Source organism: Etheostoma cragini, chromosome 19, assembly GCF_013103735.1.
Source record: "Etheostoma cragini isolate CJK2018 chromosome 19, CSU_Ecrag_1.0, whole genome shotgun sequence".
NCBI classification, from domain to species: domain Eukaryota; kingdom Metazoa; phylum Chordata; class Actinopteri; order Perciformes; family Percidae; genus Etheostoma; species Etheostoma cragini.
In genome coordinates, this window is record NC_048425.1 from 9576090 (window position 1) to 9594323 (window position 18234).

Genomic DNA, 18234 nt, shown 5'->3' on the forward strand with positions numbered 1-18234 from the left:
ATGATGTCTGAGTTTGGTGGCTCCTTGTTGCCTGATGAAGAATAAGCCCTCAGCTTACTTGCGGGAGATTACCTTTGCTTCGCTTCCTTTCACCAGAAAATGATAGTTTCTTTCATCCAGCAGAGTGGCTCGTAAGGCACTCGAGAGTTCCTCCACGCAGAACAGGAAGAGTGAAACTTTACAAGACAAGGCAAGCGTCGTTCCAAACTAAATGACTGAAGGCTGTTGCTGATTCTTGCATCGGATTGTCCCACACCCAACCGGATGAACCAAACTCATGGCGGTACATGTAATTCCCAGCAGCAGCAGCAGGTAATAAATGAATGATGAATTTCCTTCACCTCCTTAATTGTGCAGGAATAATAGAATGGCACCAATCCTTCAATCACTTGTTAGAGGTTCTTCCCCTGTGGTTTTACTTCCTCCGAAATGTGAGACAGTACGGCTTAGTGAGAATCAAAGACTTAGAGAATTGTCTCGTTTCTTGACTTTACGGAATATTCTCCAACAGTTTTTGATGCATTTGTGATTCCCCCTCCCACACACACCCATCTCATAAACGTGTCAAAGAAATTGTCTTCTCCCTCTTCAGGTCTCGATACAAACAGCTTGTGTGAATGCAAGCTCAAGGAAACAAAAGACCTTTTTTTCTTTTGCTTGCTAAAGCCACTTGCAATTTTTGGCTGCATGTGTATTTCCCTCCAACTGACCCCTTCCCAGGAGAAAGAGTGAGACACTGGATGGCACCCCAAATTAATCAAGGTGAGCAGGAGCTACACTATTTCCCCCCACCCTTCCTCTTTTATGTTTGATTAAATTTAAAGCCAATTCTGACAGAACAGAGACACAAAGGGATACGGTTCATGCATACAGTATATACTGACAGCTAGACATTGTGTAGTTGAAAGGGGGGGTGTATTTATGCTGTCACAATAAATGATATGTTAACACTGTGATACTTGAACAATTCATTTAAACATCAGAGCTTATATGTGGCTTGGTTTAGTCAAACGCCATAGAGGAGAGATACTTCTGGGAGAATCATTATGCATTAGCAACTAAACCAGATACATTTGTAATATATATTACATGTTTACAACACAATCCACTCTGTCCTCTTTACCTTTTTTTCTATTTTCTCTCCACACCTGTCTCCAACTCCATCCCCGCCTTCACTTCAAATCCAACCAGAAAAGGGTCTTTACAGCTGATTTACCAAAGCATTACAGCAGCTGCAGCCAGCAAATCCTATTTGCACCTTATCGCCCAAGTGATAGCCCATGAAAGATTCAGCAGTGAACATCCGTAGGATGTTCTCAGCAAAGGGTTTTGCACAGACCACGGGGGCCCAACATGCATTGGTTATCGCTGGTCCTGACAACAGGATTTGGTCTCCGGGGAACAAAGAGAGAGGAAGACCGGACAGTCCACTTGTCTGGCTGCACCGTGAGCTAAGACCTCAGTCACTCATATGAGTGGGGATGCATTACTGAGGGAAATGGCTCCTCGACCCATAAAAGAGGAAATTGAAAAGAGAGAGGAGGCTAAATGTTTGTGATAGGGACATATTATTTTTTCGTTCTTAAAGGAGTATGCCATTACAGTGACTGTTTTCTTGGGTTTGGCCATTATTTCTATGAGCCACACACTAAAGAAATAAATCCGTAAAATAAAATAAAAGAAAAAACTTCTGGCAGCTCATTACCCGGACTTTGTCCCGTAATTAAAATACGGGAATCATGTGTGTAGAAACAGTTAAAATACAAAACATTTTCTGTTAGGCGTGTATCAAAATTCTCTCATACAAAGCTGTTAATTTAGTAAACTTCTTAAAATGTTGAAAAAGATATATTAGGAGCGATTAGATATTGAAAAATAGCCAATTGCCAAACTTTTTCAGAACAAAAAACAAGAGAAAATAGAAAAATTGGTTAGCCAAATGGTCTGTTGCAAACACCCGTCACTGTTTATAGACCATATTCCTGACTCAACACAACAGTTATCCTATCCAATGAGGAGCTTATGGGGTGGCTGATTGAGATGAGAAAGACTCACGTGTTTATTACTTACAAGCAGTGCTCTAGTTAGACCACATAAACCGAGACCAAGTCATGACCAAGACCACAGTACATCAAGACAAAACCGAGACTTTGAGGGTTTGAGACCGAGTCAAGACCAGGACCAAGACCAAGGCAGTGTGTGTGTAAAGGGGGCAGGGAGAGTGGGGGTTACAATGACCAATTAGTTACAAGGCAAGTTATTGGTTTTTAAATATATAAAAAACGGGCTTATATGTAATGGCAATTTAGTGGAGTCCTCCTCATCCGAGACCGAGACAAGACAGAGAAAAATGCAGTTGATTCCGAGATCTTCAACAATTGGTCTTGAGACCAAGACAAATCGTGAATACTATAACAGTGCTTCCAAGCTTTCATATCCCTGTATGACTACAGAGTTGGTTGGGTGAAGGTTAAAAATGCTGACACTAAAGCACTGTATCTATTACATTTGAGTTAAATTACCTTGAATGCCTTTGAAAGATGTAAGGCATTCATATTGGTTTGCTTTTCTTTAGGAACTTTCATGCAAATCAGCCTCAGGTTAGGTATATCCAGTTTCCCAGTTATAATTACAACTTGGATTGTGCTACTAGTCCAAAACGAAGATCTCAAATAACTTTGGGTGTGCTTAAATCAGTTTCACCTCCAAATAAAGTTATACAGTAAGTTGGCTGATTGACTGCTACTTTAATCAGTGCAGGTGCAGTATATCTTAGAAAATGATAGGAAAAACTACAAAAATATTACCTCCATTGTAAATAAAGTAGAAATTTGTCATTTGATCTGTTCTTTTCAATCTCCTTCAACCATCTTTGGCCTTTTTCCCCTCTCCAAGCAATGGAAATTCATTGGCAGCAGACCAACTGCTCAAGTTCCGGTGAGCGGTCAACATTTTCCTGGCCTCGCACATCGACCACCAACACGCCTACACAGGGCATGTTCCAGCGCTTGTTGTACTCTGACTCTGATCAGCGGAGAAACCCTGAGATGCAACCAAGTCTGAACTTCAGAAATAGTGTAAATGGAAAAGCATCATGGCACAGTCACTGACATGTTCCTGGCTGATTGCCTCTTTTTTTTCCTTAGAGGGATGATGTGTGGAATCTGACTCAATGCTGTGACATTTATCAAATGCTCTTTTATTTTTATGTACAGTTTTTATCTGTCCTGTTTGCCTTTTTTAAGATCTTTACTCTCAGTTTTGACCACATACCGTATATGCTGACGGCTCCACACATTCATTCTCAAAAGCATTCATTTTCCAAACAACAAAAGCACTGAATAATGAAGTGTTGTTTTTCCTGGTCTGCCAAAAGCAGAATGTTAGATGGACTAGCAAAGTTAAGAGTGGTAACTGAGAAAGGATGCATTCATCGTTGCTTCCTTGAGCACATCACCTAGGGCTTGGGAACACAGTCATGGGTGCTCTGCATGGATGAGCAGATGTAAACATCCTTTTCCCCTTCTCTTGGCCTCCAAGACATACTCTTGTAGTCCATCTTTCTCTTTCTGGCTCTGTTGCTTTCCCTTTTTTTCCCCCTCTCTTTTTCTCATTTTACTTATCGTTTTTTCCCCGCTTCGCTTTCAGTTGCTCTTTTGTGCTTGACTATGTTGAAGGTACAAACTTCCTCCCCCAAGGTAGCTAGTCAACAAGTACACTGAGATAAGAGCAAGAAAAGACTCTGTAACAGTGTTTGGGCTTTAAGCTGACCACCATTTTAAGTAAGGGTTTGAAAAAGTTCAAAGCAGATTTTTTACAGTCTGTGAAGTCAACACTGGAAAAAAAAGGTTGATTTTCCTCATAGCAACACTTTGTAGTGTTAAGTAACAAGATATAGTTTTCCCCAGAAAACGTAGGAAGCTCATTTGGTGGTTGACTGATATTATCCATATATATATTAAAGGGGGGCATGGACTCAGTGGTTTTAAAATCAATAGAAGACATACAATTTATTAAAACAGTACAGAAAACCTATAGACAAGTTTTCATGGAAAGGGCAAAGATAAATTATGGATGTGGTGATGAATCAAAGAAAGGAGAAGACATACCATAAGGGTCAGCCAAAGTCCAAAGAGTATAAGATAAAAGGCTAACAGACTGCTTTCAATGGTGCTCCATTTAGAACACACAGCCAGAAGACGAGGGAACGTGTCCAACGTGAAAATTGGGAGCTTGCAAACAACAATTGACAGGGTGTTTGTTTAAGAATGACGTATCCGCTCTGAATCTCATGCGTGTGTCAGCATTATGTGGTAATTGTGAAAGAAAGAGTTCTAATGAGACCATTCAGAACAACAAAGACACCTGCACATTCAAACAGATAGTAGGTGTGTTAGTCACAAAGAAGCATTAATAACTACGGTGAAAGCAATAGGCATCTAATGAATATAGCTAGATGAATTTAGAGAAAATTATTTTATAAATGATTTGTCTGTGTTGCAGTGAGCGAGGGGAAGCGCTGGCTAAAGTGCCTCCAGAGGGAGCTGAGGACTGGATGTGCATCGGTGATAGTTGGAAAGAACCTCACAATGCTCCTTTGGCCGGGGAACCTCACTGAAGACAGTAGACAACTAGCCTGGGTGGACGTACTTTTTTCCTTCTCCATCAACTGACATGCTCCTAATATCTCCTACTACTCTTTCTTCATTTTGAGTATTGGTACTTGTGTGTGTGTGTGTTTTTATATATATATATATATATATATATATATATATATATATATATATATATATATATATATATATATATAGTATATGAAATGCTGCACATTCAACCTTAAACAAAACCAGACGAGCAGCAAAGGCGCCGTTGTCGGTGCAGTGCATCCCAATACTGATGACATCATTTGTGCTGAAAATTATGAAAATAAAACGTGTGCATCCTATTAGATGGCAAGGCATTCATCATGCTGTGGAGATGGCAGACAACGGCGAGAAAGAAAAAGGAACAGAGTAGTTTTGGCTTTCCATGTGATTATTACAGGCAGGACTGAAACCATGCAGACAGGCCTGCTCTCTTGGACCCTAATAGCTTATTGATCCGGAAAGCCCATCCACCCCCTCTGCTCTCACAGGATACGTGTGCAGTGTGACCCACAAGTCCAGTGACCTTTAGGGAATGAAGAGCCCACCTTGCTAACAAAATGTTTAAGTCTTTTTATGGACTTCCAAAACTTCCGAAAGTCTTTATTGTCATTGCATAGTAATACAACAAAACAAGTTGGGACACTCAAGTGATCACAGCTAAAACATCTCACTAATCATGAGTTAGTTTCAGTGGCCCAATCCCAAAGTCCGGACTTATAGACTCACACATTTTGGTGCGTGTTCTTGCAAAATTCGTAAGGGCTTCAGGTTGTCCCAATGTCGGATTTCAAAGGGTGCAAGTAAACACTTACCGAGCCCTTTCCATGAGTCTGAATCAATGCAGACTTCACCAAAGGGAATCACCCACATTTACTGCGGAGAGCATAGGGAAATCTGGATATTCCGAAGGTAAACCACAGCACAACCCACAAACACGGAACGGAGCAGACCTGTTGTCCAGCTTGGAAAACAAGAGTTTGAAAATTTTGGAATCAGGCATTGGTCTCCTGTGCCTTGGCCGTGTGGAAAGCAACAAACTTATATTAAAATACCCAAACCGGCAAGTGTCAGCAACATCTTTGTTATTAAACGTCGCCAAGGTAACGTGATCTCGGGAAGTGCTGTCCTAAACCCATTTATACCTATCTGAGTCCATTTATCCTCACATGCTCACTTAGCACCTGAGATCTATTAAGTCTGTGAGTCCTTAGTCCTCAGGGCTCACTTTAGGATTGGGCCAGTATTTAATGTGTATTTGTGTATGTGTAAGTGGTAAAGGCAAAACAAAGACATCTAATTTGCAAAAGTAAAGCTATAAAACCTGTTTTTCATAGACTATAATATGGTAAGTGGAACACTGACTGAAAACATTTTCAGTGTGTGTAAATGTGAGGTAGCCACCAGACTATATGAGTGGTCTGGATTTTAGATGAAAAACATTTTGTCCAGCTCCACAAGTGTGCTTTAGCAAGACACTAAACCCCAAATTGCTTCCGATCTGCAAGTCACTTTGGACAAAAGCATTTGTCGATGGAGTCTAGCCTAAGTGAGTTCACAAATTGGAAGCATTGAATTACACTACATTGTAGCCAACCAGACTGATGTCCTTGTAGCTCCAGTACAGATCCACTGTTAAGCTCTCCATTTCCTGCATCATCCTTAAGAGTAAAACAACACCGTATTATAATGGCTTTTAATCACATTGTGCCTCTCAGCAAACATCAATCAGTAATGTCAACGCTAGTGCTTTTTTACCCGCTGTCAAAAGCAAAACGGCAGTTGTGACATCACTGGTTAAAAGTGCAAAAGCCTTCCAGTATGCACTTGAAATGCTTCAGTCCAGTGCAGTGAAGCGGGACTTTCAGACATTACGTAACCCGGTGTAGATGTAGCCTTTCTTTCCATCAGCTACTGACAAAATAAATGGCAATTTAATGTGCCATTGACAGTTAAATCTGACATATTACCATACCCACACAGTGAAGTAAAGTGAAGCTGTGCAATAGCGAGTTACTTCTTGGTTTCGGGAAGTGCCTTGCATCTAAAAATCAAGACAAATGACCAAGCAGGTACCATTAGAGGCCTTGACCAAAATGGTCATCCAAAGAGACTGATGTGCTCTGAATTCGGGCTTTCAGGAAGCAATTAAACACATGCTGTGTGCTGCCCTCTACAAGCATCCCCAGTCAAATAGATAGATTCTGGCTAGGAGTGGTTAGATTTAAAAAGGAGTCTAGTAATCCTTGTGAAGGAGGCGGGGTTTATAGGAAGGTCTAGCTCCTAATCCCCTTGCCTATCCAAAGTTACCCACCCATGATTAAAGCTGGAAGGTATAATCTGCCCCCCCCCCAGCCTCTCCGACTGCGGGGACAATAAATTAGTAAAGCGAAAAGGAAGGATTAATCGATATGCTGACAGGCTCCTGCCAGCTGAGGCGAGAGACTCTGCCAAACCCACCAGGACCCGATCTCATTACCAACTGCGGCCCACGCACCCCTTTGCAAGGCAGCTGCATTCATCAAAGCAACACCTCCCTATTCTCCGTCAATTGTTCTCCACGCTTCATCACTCTGTCCCTCCCTGCATGTTTCCCTTTTGCCCCACTGACAAGATGAAAGAGAGTAGGCGGGAGAAGTGACACCTATTTAAGAAAGGAAAGGTGGTGGGGTGGGGGTAGCGGGGTGCGGGGGAGGGGGGTGGTAGTTATAAATAAGGAAATAACAAAATCCCTTTGAGTGGGAGCTGCCCTTGTAAATTGTCTGCACGCATTAAAGTGAACCAGGGTTAATCATACACGTCTTGTAAGTGAATGTGAAGGTGTCCTTGCAAATGTGTCTGCATACAACTCTGGCAGCTAGCTGGAACCTGAGCGCAACGCGTGACTCTGTGTGCTACTGACAGCTAGTTAGGAGTAAAGGGGTACTGTATGCATGTGTGTGTTTGTGTGCGTGTGTGCGTGCGTGCGTGTTTGTGTGACTGGGGGCAGGGAGTAAATGATAAAAGCCTCTGCCTCACTGACAGTTTTATCCGCATCACCATCTGCCTTTATCTGACGCCAGCATCTCTTGGCTCCCCACTGCACTCTCACAAAGCTCTCCATCCACCCGGCTCTGCTCGCCTCGCATCTTATCCCAGGCTGCCGTCACACGTCAGATCACATTTTTCCACCCATAATTAAACCTTCGCTGGCCTAAACCCTTGACAGGTAACCTGTGGCCGTCAAGAGAGGCAGAAAAGGCCACGCGGAGGTATATCCCAAAAAAAGACGAGTGTTCCTCTCATAGTCAGCAGTGAGAGTAAAAGTGATCATGGTGAAGCTAATGAAGTCAGCTACCCCACTTCACATTTTGACTGGGGGGATGCTGGTGCTCTAGTTCACTGGCAATCAGCATTCGTCACATGCTGGGAGAGGGGTAAGGTTGGGGTCAAGAGGAGAAAATATAGCCATGTCCCTTTTGCTACACCCGCCCCACCTCCTTCTCTCTCTGCCCCTGCTCAAAGCAGAGAGTTGTGGTGAGGGATGGTTCCCTAACGGGTAATCCCAGGCAGTCCTTATTTAATGCTATGAGCCGGGACAGGACAGCCAGTGATGGAGGTACTCGGGGAGGCCTGCTGCGCACTACGCACCGGCCCATAACTGCAGATGAGACACTTCCCACAGAGCAGTTAGTGCGACAACTTGCCAGCTGTAAATGTAATGACTGTCAAATGTGAGCAGTGCCTGTGAGGGCAGCAATATATACAAACCGACACCTCCGAAGAAATGAACTCAAAAAGATAGTGCAAGTCTAAGTTTGAAAGGTGCATCTAAAATGCTGTAAAACTTTATTCGGCCATCTGTCAGGCCATCTGGAAAGTTTACGAGCGGCTCATGAAGACAATGGCTCGGATAGTTGCTCCTTTCTTCATTAATGACTCATCCCTCTGCGTATAACAAATAACCCCAATTCGCTTCTCTGTTTCGTGTGCCTTCATTGCTTTGAGTGAGAACAGCTGCATAAAAGACTCATTCATTAGAACAGTCTTAAGAGAGGAATATTACTTCTGCTCAGATTAAAGAACCTGCATGGTGATTTCTATTAATACCATGAGTAAAAACCATGAGTCAACATGCAGAAGATAGCTAAATTTTGCGAGGCCCCTCTAGACAAGCTATTTTCTCCATATTGTAATCAACAAACACCGAGACGAGGGAAAGTAAAATCCGCGATGGTCTCCCAAATCCAGTTTAGCTCAGTATCTTTGTTTACCAGACTGGGTGGGGGGAGTGCCTGCAGTGCTGTCACCTGAGCCAGGTAGCGGGAACAGCAGAGCATGAAGCTGGAGAAAGACGAGGCGTTTGAGCCAGACTGAAATGAAAGGCAACACTCTTCGCATGCCCAGTTTTCAAATTGCCAATGTTTGTGTACAAAAATTGGACAAACCAAGACTATCGAGTCAGCACAAAACAAAATAATGTACCTTTGTTTGCACTGAGGTATGACTGCGGGGAGACATGCCAAACTCTGCCATACTACTGCAGCTTTCACACACAGCCTAGTAATGCTAAGGAGTGTGTATTCCTACAACACTTGAACCAACGGGTGTGTCAAATAAAAGTTCACCTGTTCTTATAACTGCTGCTAAAATAGATCTATAGGTGGACATTTTCAGCGGCACTCAACCAGCTACAAATAATAATAAGCAAGTTTTATTTTTACACCTGGACCAAGCTTTTCAGTTAGCAAGTGATTTCAACCCAAAAACAGCACCGCATAAAGTAAAGGAACTAATTTTTTAAAAATTTCAATTGACTGAGGACATTTCATAATGTTATTGATATGTGGCAATGTGGCAGAATAGTCCAAAGACTTTTTTTATATTTACTATTACCTGTTTCTTTTGACTTCCAAGGTCTTGCAAGGACATCAGCCTTTTCCAGCAACCACAGATGGGAGATTTAGCAATCAGCCCACTTCCATATCTGTCTGTACCCTTCATTCCCTGAATCTCACACCCCAGGCCCCGACGGTGGAAATGTCATGAAGATTGGCAAAAAAAAACCTGCCTTCCCAAATCACCATTTTTACTTCTGTCGATCTAACATCCTGTCACCGACATTGTGGGGACTATTGAGCGTCCTGTCTACTAAATGGAAGGAAACAGAAATGCTCACTGAAGTAATAAAAGTTGTGTATGTTCCTATGTATTTCATGTTGTGAGTGGTGAAACCCAAGGGCATCTTCAATGTTGTGTAGAATAAAATCCTAACAATTTCTTCGAGCTTTCAAACAAATCAATCCGGTGGCCGTTTTCGTTGCCAAATTGAACTTGCTGAGTTATCATCGCCTGACCAAAGTACCTTGGACCTCGGTCATGGTGTTTATGGAACACCAAACAAAAAAATCTGTTACAGCATCAACTTTTGAGAAGTCAAGTCTTAGATGAGGAGTCCGTGGTAGATAAAGATACAAAAAAACAACCACATCCAATACCAGGGACCATTCTTGAATGGAGACAGGGGTTACAATCTCTACAGCTTCTTTGACTGAGGTCCTATACTTGTGGGATGACACCAGATCAAGTTTCCATTTGTGGAAGAAGGCTGTGGGGTATGGTTGAAACCTAGGAATTGCAAAGTAAGTGGACTAGACCTTTGCTGTTCTAATCATGCAAAGTCAAGACGGCCTTTCTCATGTAGAAATCTGCCACACAGTAGATGCAGCAGCAGTTTGGGGTGAAAAAAAGACTAAGTGGATTAGTAGCAATAACCCATGATGGCTGGAATGATGTATGATTCCGATCCCCCACAACACTGACTGCCTAACACAAATGCAGTTGCTATTTCAGTCCAATGCATGCATTGGGGGTTACAACTTCAGCTACCAACATGTCTGTCTGTGCACACTGAAAAAGGCAACTGGGCCTAATGAGTATTCATAAAAATGTTTCACCATTCATCCAAGAGGCTTAATTAGTTCTACTGACTATTGGGGAGGCTGTCGTATTTGACCTCTCTGGGTGATTAAAAGCTGAGGAACTCCCCCCAGTCAGTCGAAACCAATGAAGTCTGCTTGATGAACAGCAAAATGTTCATCACGACCAGACAGCAAATCTGTCTGTCTTTGGTTTACTACTGCTCGACATTCCCTAACCTGGATGACAGAGCATCTTCATAGACATATAAGCAAGTCACTTTTGGTCTGCTCAGCGATGATTCATTCCTATGGCATTTTCCAGATAATTATTTTCAAAGCTTTTTTTTTTTCATCTAGAACTCTCAAAATGTCAACTAGAAAGTTTACAGCACTTCCAGACACAGCCCACAGTAAATGATTAGGTGCAAGTAAGTGCAAGAAACAAGGTTTTGTGAGGATACGCTATGTCCTTTTTAGGTCAGCAGATCCTATGATGTCCTGCCCTCTGTCAGATTTATGGACAGAAATGGACGAGGGTGGCATGAATGAGGTAGAGAGCAGGAAAGGGAGGAAGGCTATATAAAGAGACGGGTGTTTCGTAAGAGATAAGGAATCATGCTCTATCACGTTGTGATGGCATTGTGTTGTCAGCCATGCCCACCAGTGCCAGTTTTTCTAGAGAGACAGAGACAGAGCATCCATCAGTAATGAGTCATGACCTGTAAGGACAGGAAAAGGTTGTGGCCAGAGTCTGTGGTCCACTGACTCAATGATACAGGCTTAAAAATTTAATTTTAGATTACATTTATTTTTATTATTTATTAAATAATAACCTTAATCAATTGCTTCATGGATGGATGTCTGTCCTTAAACTGCAGAAAGACAGAATATTTAAACAAAAGAATGCATTTTCTCTCAGAATTGTGTATTTGCACTTTCAAATATGTCAGTCAGGATTAGAACACCTGAAATCCTAATAAACACCACAAAACAAGCTAACCTCAAATGAAATGAAAAAAAGTAAAATGTTACTTTCAAACTACTCTCCAAAGCAAAAAAATAATGCCCATAGTATTGGGGGTGTTGAAATTAATCACAGCAACGATGCATCGCAACGTAGATGATTCTGCATTCTGACAGACGATAATTATTTCGGTTTAATCTTGCTTGATTTTCACTTTGCTGTTTTTTATTGTTTTTGTCTTTCGTCTGTTGTCTTCCTTATTCAGACTCTGCTACATTCAGGAAGTGTCTTTTTAAGAGCATAAAAATTAAAAGTTCATGTACATCTGAATGCTTGAATTTGCTGATGAAAATCTTGTGCAGTGGTGTATGATTTTGTGCAGTAGTGTATGATTTTGTTTTTAATTTTTTGGGATAGCCAAATACATGAAACAGGAAAGAGGAGAGATGGCGAACGACATGCAGCAATTGGCTGCAGGTCGGAGTTGAACCTGCGGCCCACGTGTTGAGGAGTAAACCTAAAAAAGTACCCAGGCAACCATAACATATAAGAAATTTGAGTAGGTGGTGCATCGTGATGCATCGAGATTTCGGATTGTATGGAATCGTTGCCAGGATAATGGTAATCAAATTAAATCTTGAGGCCAGTGAAGATTCACACCCCTAATGGGTTTTGGATCTAAGGGACACCATGAATGGTTTAGTGGAGCTATTTTGTAGTTTGATTGGGTCTGTGAGGCCCCCATCAGGTGGAATGATATGGGGCCATTGCTCCTAGAGTTTCCAGGTCTAATTTGCCTGTACCTCTCCCCTCAAAGAGAGACGGGCATAATTAACAGGACGCAAACACCCACCATGGGCTGAACAGAGTCATTTAGGGGACCAACTAGGGAGCAGAGCCAGCAAATGAAATGTAATTGCAATGGGAGCAGAGGACCTGGGCTGGTGTGTTGGAGGCACTGATGTGTGTGTGTGTGTGTGTGTGTGTGTGTGTATAAGAGGGAAAGAAAGAGCGAATGAACGGGCCAGATATGAGGGAATGAGGGAGCAAATGAAAGACACAGAAGTTGGATGATGAATACAGAGTTGAGAGGAGCGCAAGCTACATAATGACTGATGAGTGATCGTCAGGGACGGGCAGAGATAAATATTCAGGTTACAAAAATAACAACTATTGCACCAAGTCACCAGTACTGTATTTTGCATCTTAGTTGACCCAATTAATATCAAACAAACATTGTCTCGCTAACCTCTGGCATCCATCCATGCAGATAGTTTTGGTCTAATTTTTCGAGGTTTTTAAGTATTTGCCCTTTGATGCAATGGAGGTAAATGGAATTTTGGTGAGGTGCTCACAGTATCAAAAGTAAACAGCCTTACATCTACCCAAAAGCAGTCTCTCCTAACTCAGGATAATTCACAGTCTCATTGGGAACAATTTCTTTCGGTTGGAAGTAGTTCCAGTCACTGTGAGATCTGTGGATTGTGTTCAGTGATTAGGAAAGTGTTTCTGGAAAGAGATGTTGCTGTTGAATTTTTAAAATGCCCTCTTCTGTGAGCACTACAAGGAAATTCCATTCACTTCCATTTTCTTTTAATGGCTGCTGGAAACCTGGGCACTCTGCATGGACACATATCACGAAAGATGAATGAGGAAATTGTTTTTTTAATTTTCCTTGTTATTCTATTGATATTTATATGGTCCAAACAACCCCAATATTAAAAGGCACCAGGAATAGTCTTAAAGAATTACAGAAAATAACCCTTTAAAGGTGCAGCAGTTGTACTCTGTTACATCACCACTTCAACCTCGGCATCATTTGTTGTGCCCATTGCATTTACTACTACAATCTTTCGTCCTTCCATTTATTATTATTCTTCATTGCTGATTTCAAGAGCATTCAAATTGGCCTTGACCTACTTGGTCTATCCACCAGCTCCCCATCCCCCAATACCTTTTTCCCATCAACCCTTCCTCTGCTCGTCTCAGTTTCAGGGGTCAACTATGTTCCTGTCGCTTCCAGGCATGGCCAGCCCAAACAAATTGGGGTCACCGGGATGTGATCTCTCTCACACACACACACACACACACACACACACACACACACACACACACACACACACACACACACACACACACACACACACACACACACACACACACACACACACACACACACACACACACACACAGCACAGATGGCTGAGTGTAGACAAGTGTAGATAACAGTGACAGTGTCTAATCACTGCGTACTTTAAGAGAGTGTAAAGGAACTGCGGGACATTGCAACATCTTTTCCAGCTGGTAAAAGGAAAGACTGTGATTGTGAATGTGCACAATGACGCACAATGTTAAATTGTGTGACTCCAGCAACATGATGAGTGGAGCAGAGTCACCAGGTATGGTCTTGGCTGTTAATTAAGGTTTAAATGAAAACAAGCCTGGAATGTAATACTGGGAAGAAGTAGAAGCGTAGGGGTCAACAAGACTATTAGAACCTGCGTAAATGAATTTTTTAATTCCTGTCCCTTAATTGCCATTTAAAGCTATTATTAAAGGTGGGTCCAAATGACCTCTAAGCCTAACATATGAAAGCAATAAAAGTACAAATGAGGTACCACATGTTTCAAATCAGAAATTACTCAAGTTATCGGTTGCATTCCAAGCAGGAAGCTTTAAATCCAATCACAGTAATGGTTATAACACATATACTTAGACAATGCAGCGGGAACTTATGGCGTTTTTCCACTGCTGGTAACAGCTCGCCTCGGCCCATTATGCTTCCGTTTTCCATTGCAGATTGAGTAAAGCCTCAGCGTGGCTGGTCACTATAGCAACGCGTGATGACGTAATTTTCAGCGCGGCTCACAACAGCACGTCGGCTACCTGCCGCAGCCAGAAGAAATGTTTTGTTTCAAAAGAAGCTGAAGGAAGCAACGAAAATCACCGCTAAAAAAAACAGGAGTTTGGGAATAGCGACGGAGTTCAGACGTCGACATGACTGTTGTTCGCCGACACAAAAGGGTAAGTTAAGTTTCCTGGTAACGTTAGCTAACATTTGCATGTGCTCAGCGTCGCAGTCAGTATTTACTATACGCTATATAAAGTACATGAACTTTAGCAACCATGATTACACACCAACATGTGTGCTGTGTGTGTTTCAGAGCATTCACGCTTTGCAAAATCGCCGCCGCAGACCGTCTGGCGTGTGACGTCCGACCGGTGAAATCTCTGGCTCTGACCTACTGGGCTTCGTATAATCTTTATGAGAGTCACGGAGAGGCTTATGACAACGACTGGAATATTGGAAACGACATGAAGCCGCTAGTAGCCCGAACAGTTGAAAAGTGAGAATACTGCAGAGAGTGGATAATCTGTCGGTGTCCGGCTAGATTTGTTTTAAATGTCCCGTTTGTTCTGTAAACACACTCCACGCTCTTGTTTGCTAAAAACGCAGTCATAAGTGACGATTCTCTCCGACCAACCAGTAGTCTGCAGGTTTCCACGTCACCTTTTGGGCTCGCCTCAGCTCGCTTGGAACCTCGACTGAGGTAGTACTAAAAAAATACCTGGTAGCAGCTCCTAGGGACTTTTTTTCGTAATCGAAAACCAAAAAAAGCGAGTGGAGCCGAGGCGAGTCGAGTAGATACCACGCAGTGGAAAACCACCATTAGAGATATCCCTGCAGTTGTGGTCTTGAAATAAAATCCAGAGTCCTCTATCTCCGAGACCACGACAGTACTACAACACTGTTCTATAGTGACTACTCTAAATAGACCCAGGTCCCCTCCAAGTCCATTGGCACATTTTCCCTTTCCCTGCCCAGGTACTTCCCAATCCCCCCTATATTATTTCTGGGGTTCCCACATTAATTCAACTGACTGAATGTAGCTTAGGGTACTTTTACCATTCCCCCATTATTACACCCCCACTCAATGATCCCAAGGTGGTATCTTACTATGTGCAGCTCCAGGTAATCTCCCAGTCCCTTGGCACTCTCCACCCTGACCAGAACGGCCTCCTTCAGCTGCGTGCTAAAGCCCACTGCCAGCCGGTCTGCCCGTGTGCTCGGCCGGTCATTGGGTGGCCAGGTGTATGTGATGAGGGCTCCGCCTCTCCCGAAGATGTACGTTGTCCCAGCTGCAAAAACACAGAAAGTGGATGGAAATATGAGGGTTAGCATCGAGTCACAACACAATGAACAACACTGGAAAGAAAGATGTGTATTAGCAGGACTTCTGCAAAGTGCAGCAACGTGGAATTTTGCCATTACATTTCATGTAGCATTTATGTATTTTCTTCTGTCACATGTATTTTATTTTGTTGTGTTGGAAAGACTGAACTTTATCAAACAAATAATCTGCAGGTTATAATTAATGGCAAGTAATGGCTTTTTTAAATTGCATGAAGACACCATGATAAATATAACAGTGCTGTAAACATGAGGGCGTTTCCTCATAAGTGAAGTCACACACTGACAACAACACAAATCATACCTAAGAGCATTTCAGTAAAAGGTTGAAGAATAAGTGGCCTGAAGACTTTAAAACAACTGTGTATGTGAAGAAAATTTGTCATCGACAGTGTTTATCATGCAGTCAATGTTCAAGAGTTGGTTATCACTCCCCATTGAAAATCCTGAACCACTGCAGTTTCACTTGCCCCCAGTTGTGTTTTCATTTCATTCAAAACTAGGGCAAACTGACAAACTTAGTGTTGGCGATGCTGTCAGAATAACCATCAGCCCTCAACATCAACCAAATAAATCCCTCAGATCTCCCTGTCAAAGGAACTTTGCCTCAACGGTATTTTTGAGTTCCAGCATGAAAAAAGGCTACCCGCCTCGTGCACTGTATGTATGAGTTGTAACAGAGAAGTTAGGACTTGGCCTGGCTTCAATAGGCCCGGAGGTGAATGAGAAAAGACGAGCGTTGGCTGTGATTAGCATAGAGTAATCCAGCACAGCTGTCAGTCTACCCTGATACATACAGTAAATACAGAAATACAGACTGTGTGGATACTAATGCATGTATACTGTATGTAGCTATACTATATGAAGCTACCTGTTTGAAACATAAACACAGACACACTTTTACATCATACTACTTTAGACTGATTTGTTTGCTCACTGTACATGCCATTTTGCTTTCTGAATCATTTTATTTTTTCCAGAATTTGTTTCATTTCCCATTCTGGCCCGTGCTAATGTGCATCCCTAAATACATAATAGCTTCTTCACAATGTCCCAAAAACCAATGGGATGTCTACAACAACGGCAGATTCACATAAGCATGGGCATTTTACGATCCATGTTTCCATCTTTAGTCTGACATTGTCTCCACTTGAGCCGATTTCCGTGGGGGAGGGGAATTTGATTTCAGGTTTTGTCTAGATAACAAACCCAAACTCTGTGAAAGCCTTACGAGATGGTTGACTATAGGCATTTTTAAGGCACACCTCAAATGGTTGCAGTTAGATGGGGAAGGTTAGGCATTGATTTGTGTATGACAAGTGTATGGATTGTTCGTGGGGCGGCAAGTCTCTGGAGACTACACAAACTGGGGGCTGTAGCTCAGCTGCTAAAGCGGTTGCCTATCAATCGGTAGGTTGGTAGTTTGATCCCTGGCCCTACAGTCCCATGTCGAAGTCACGTGTACCTGCACACATTCACACACACGTCCTAGATTGTTTTATGCCTACAAATCTCTCCCTCTAGTTGTTCTCTGGTCAGAGAGGATAGAATGGCTGCATTGGGCCAACAGATCGTCAACTGACAGCCACAGCAACCGGCCAAACACACTCTTGGTCGTACACACGGAGAAGGCAGGCTAATAAAGAATAGAGACATGCGGTCTTGTTGCGCACACACACAGACAAACACACACTTTCATTATTTAACTATCCGCTGGTAGCCATTTCAAATCAGCTGACACACAACTCTTCTCCCTCTCTCACGCTTCTTCTCTCTTTCTGGCTTCCTCCCTCCTCTCCCCTCTACCTCCCAGTGGAGCTAAGCCCCCTGCTCAGCTCTCGTTGTTTTCTTGAGGCTGTATTATTTTAGCGCTGGCTAATTATCACAGCATGGCAAGGAGGGCTATAAAGAGGTTGTGTGCCAGAGGAGGGGGGAAAAGACAGGATAAAGAAAGACAGTGTACAGAGACAGGGAGTAGAGATGGGTAAGTGTGAATTGTGGATTGTGGAGAGAAGACGCAAGTTGATGTTTTCCTTTTTTCCCTTTCCCGTGTTTATTATTAACTGTGCATCACTGAAGCTTTGCAGAAGCTGGGCAAGAGACAGCTGTGATGAAGTAAAGATTTCTAAAATGGCCGACAAACAGGGAGTGAGGGGAGCCATGTTGTGATAGATGAGAGAGGAGCCTTTGTTAGGGAAAAGAGAGAATGCTTGATTGCTGTTTGATCTAAATGCATTTTAATGTATGTGATGGCACTTGTAATAGGAGACAAAGAGTTTGAGAGAAGAAATTTAGCTCTCTCGCTCTCTCACACACACACACACACACACACACACGGAACTTAGAATCACATTTTCTACAATGGTGGGCATGTAACAGTGCAGGATCCAATATCTTTTGAGTGTGAACCATATTATTTCAGGATATATTGGTGTCTACTGCATTTATTTGTGCCATTCTTTCTTACAATTGTGTTTTCAATTCTCCTCAACTTTATGGAAACGTAATGGTCAAATGATAGAGTGCCTTGTTACT

General features: G+C 42.5%; 1 protein-coding gene and 1 long non-coding RNA gene across 8 annotated transcripts in view; one reads left to right on the forward strand and one right to left on the reverse strand.

The window, feature by feature from the left end:
• Window positions 1-18234, reverse strand: part of nrxn2b (neurexin 2b) — a 589914-nt gene that overhangs the window by 101202 nt on the left and 470478 nt on the right. For all 7 annotated transcript variants that reach the window (XM_034856686.1, XM_034856684.1, XM_034856685.1 and 4 more), the window contains one exon: window positions 15466-15647. In XM_034856686.1, coding sequence (XP_034712577.1) covers window positions 15466-15647 — 182 coding nt within the window. The remainder of the gene's footprint in view (window positions 1-15465; window positions 15648-18234) is intronic.
• LOC117934907 lies at window positions 3264-5687 on the forward strand. The gene is made up of 3 exons (XR_004654608.1): window positions 3264-3274; window positions 4039-4042; window positions 5592-5687. It is a non-coding gene; the product is annotated as an uncharacterized LOC117934907 (long non-coding RNA).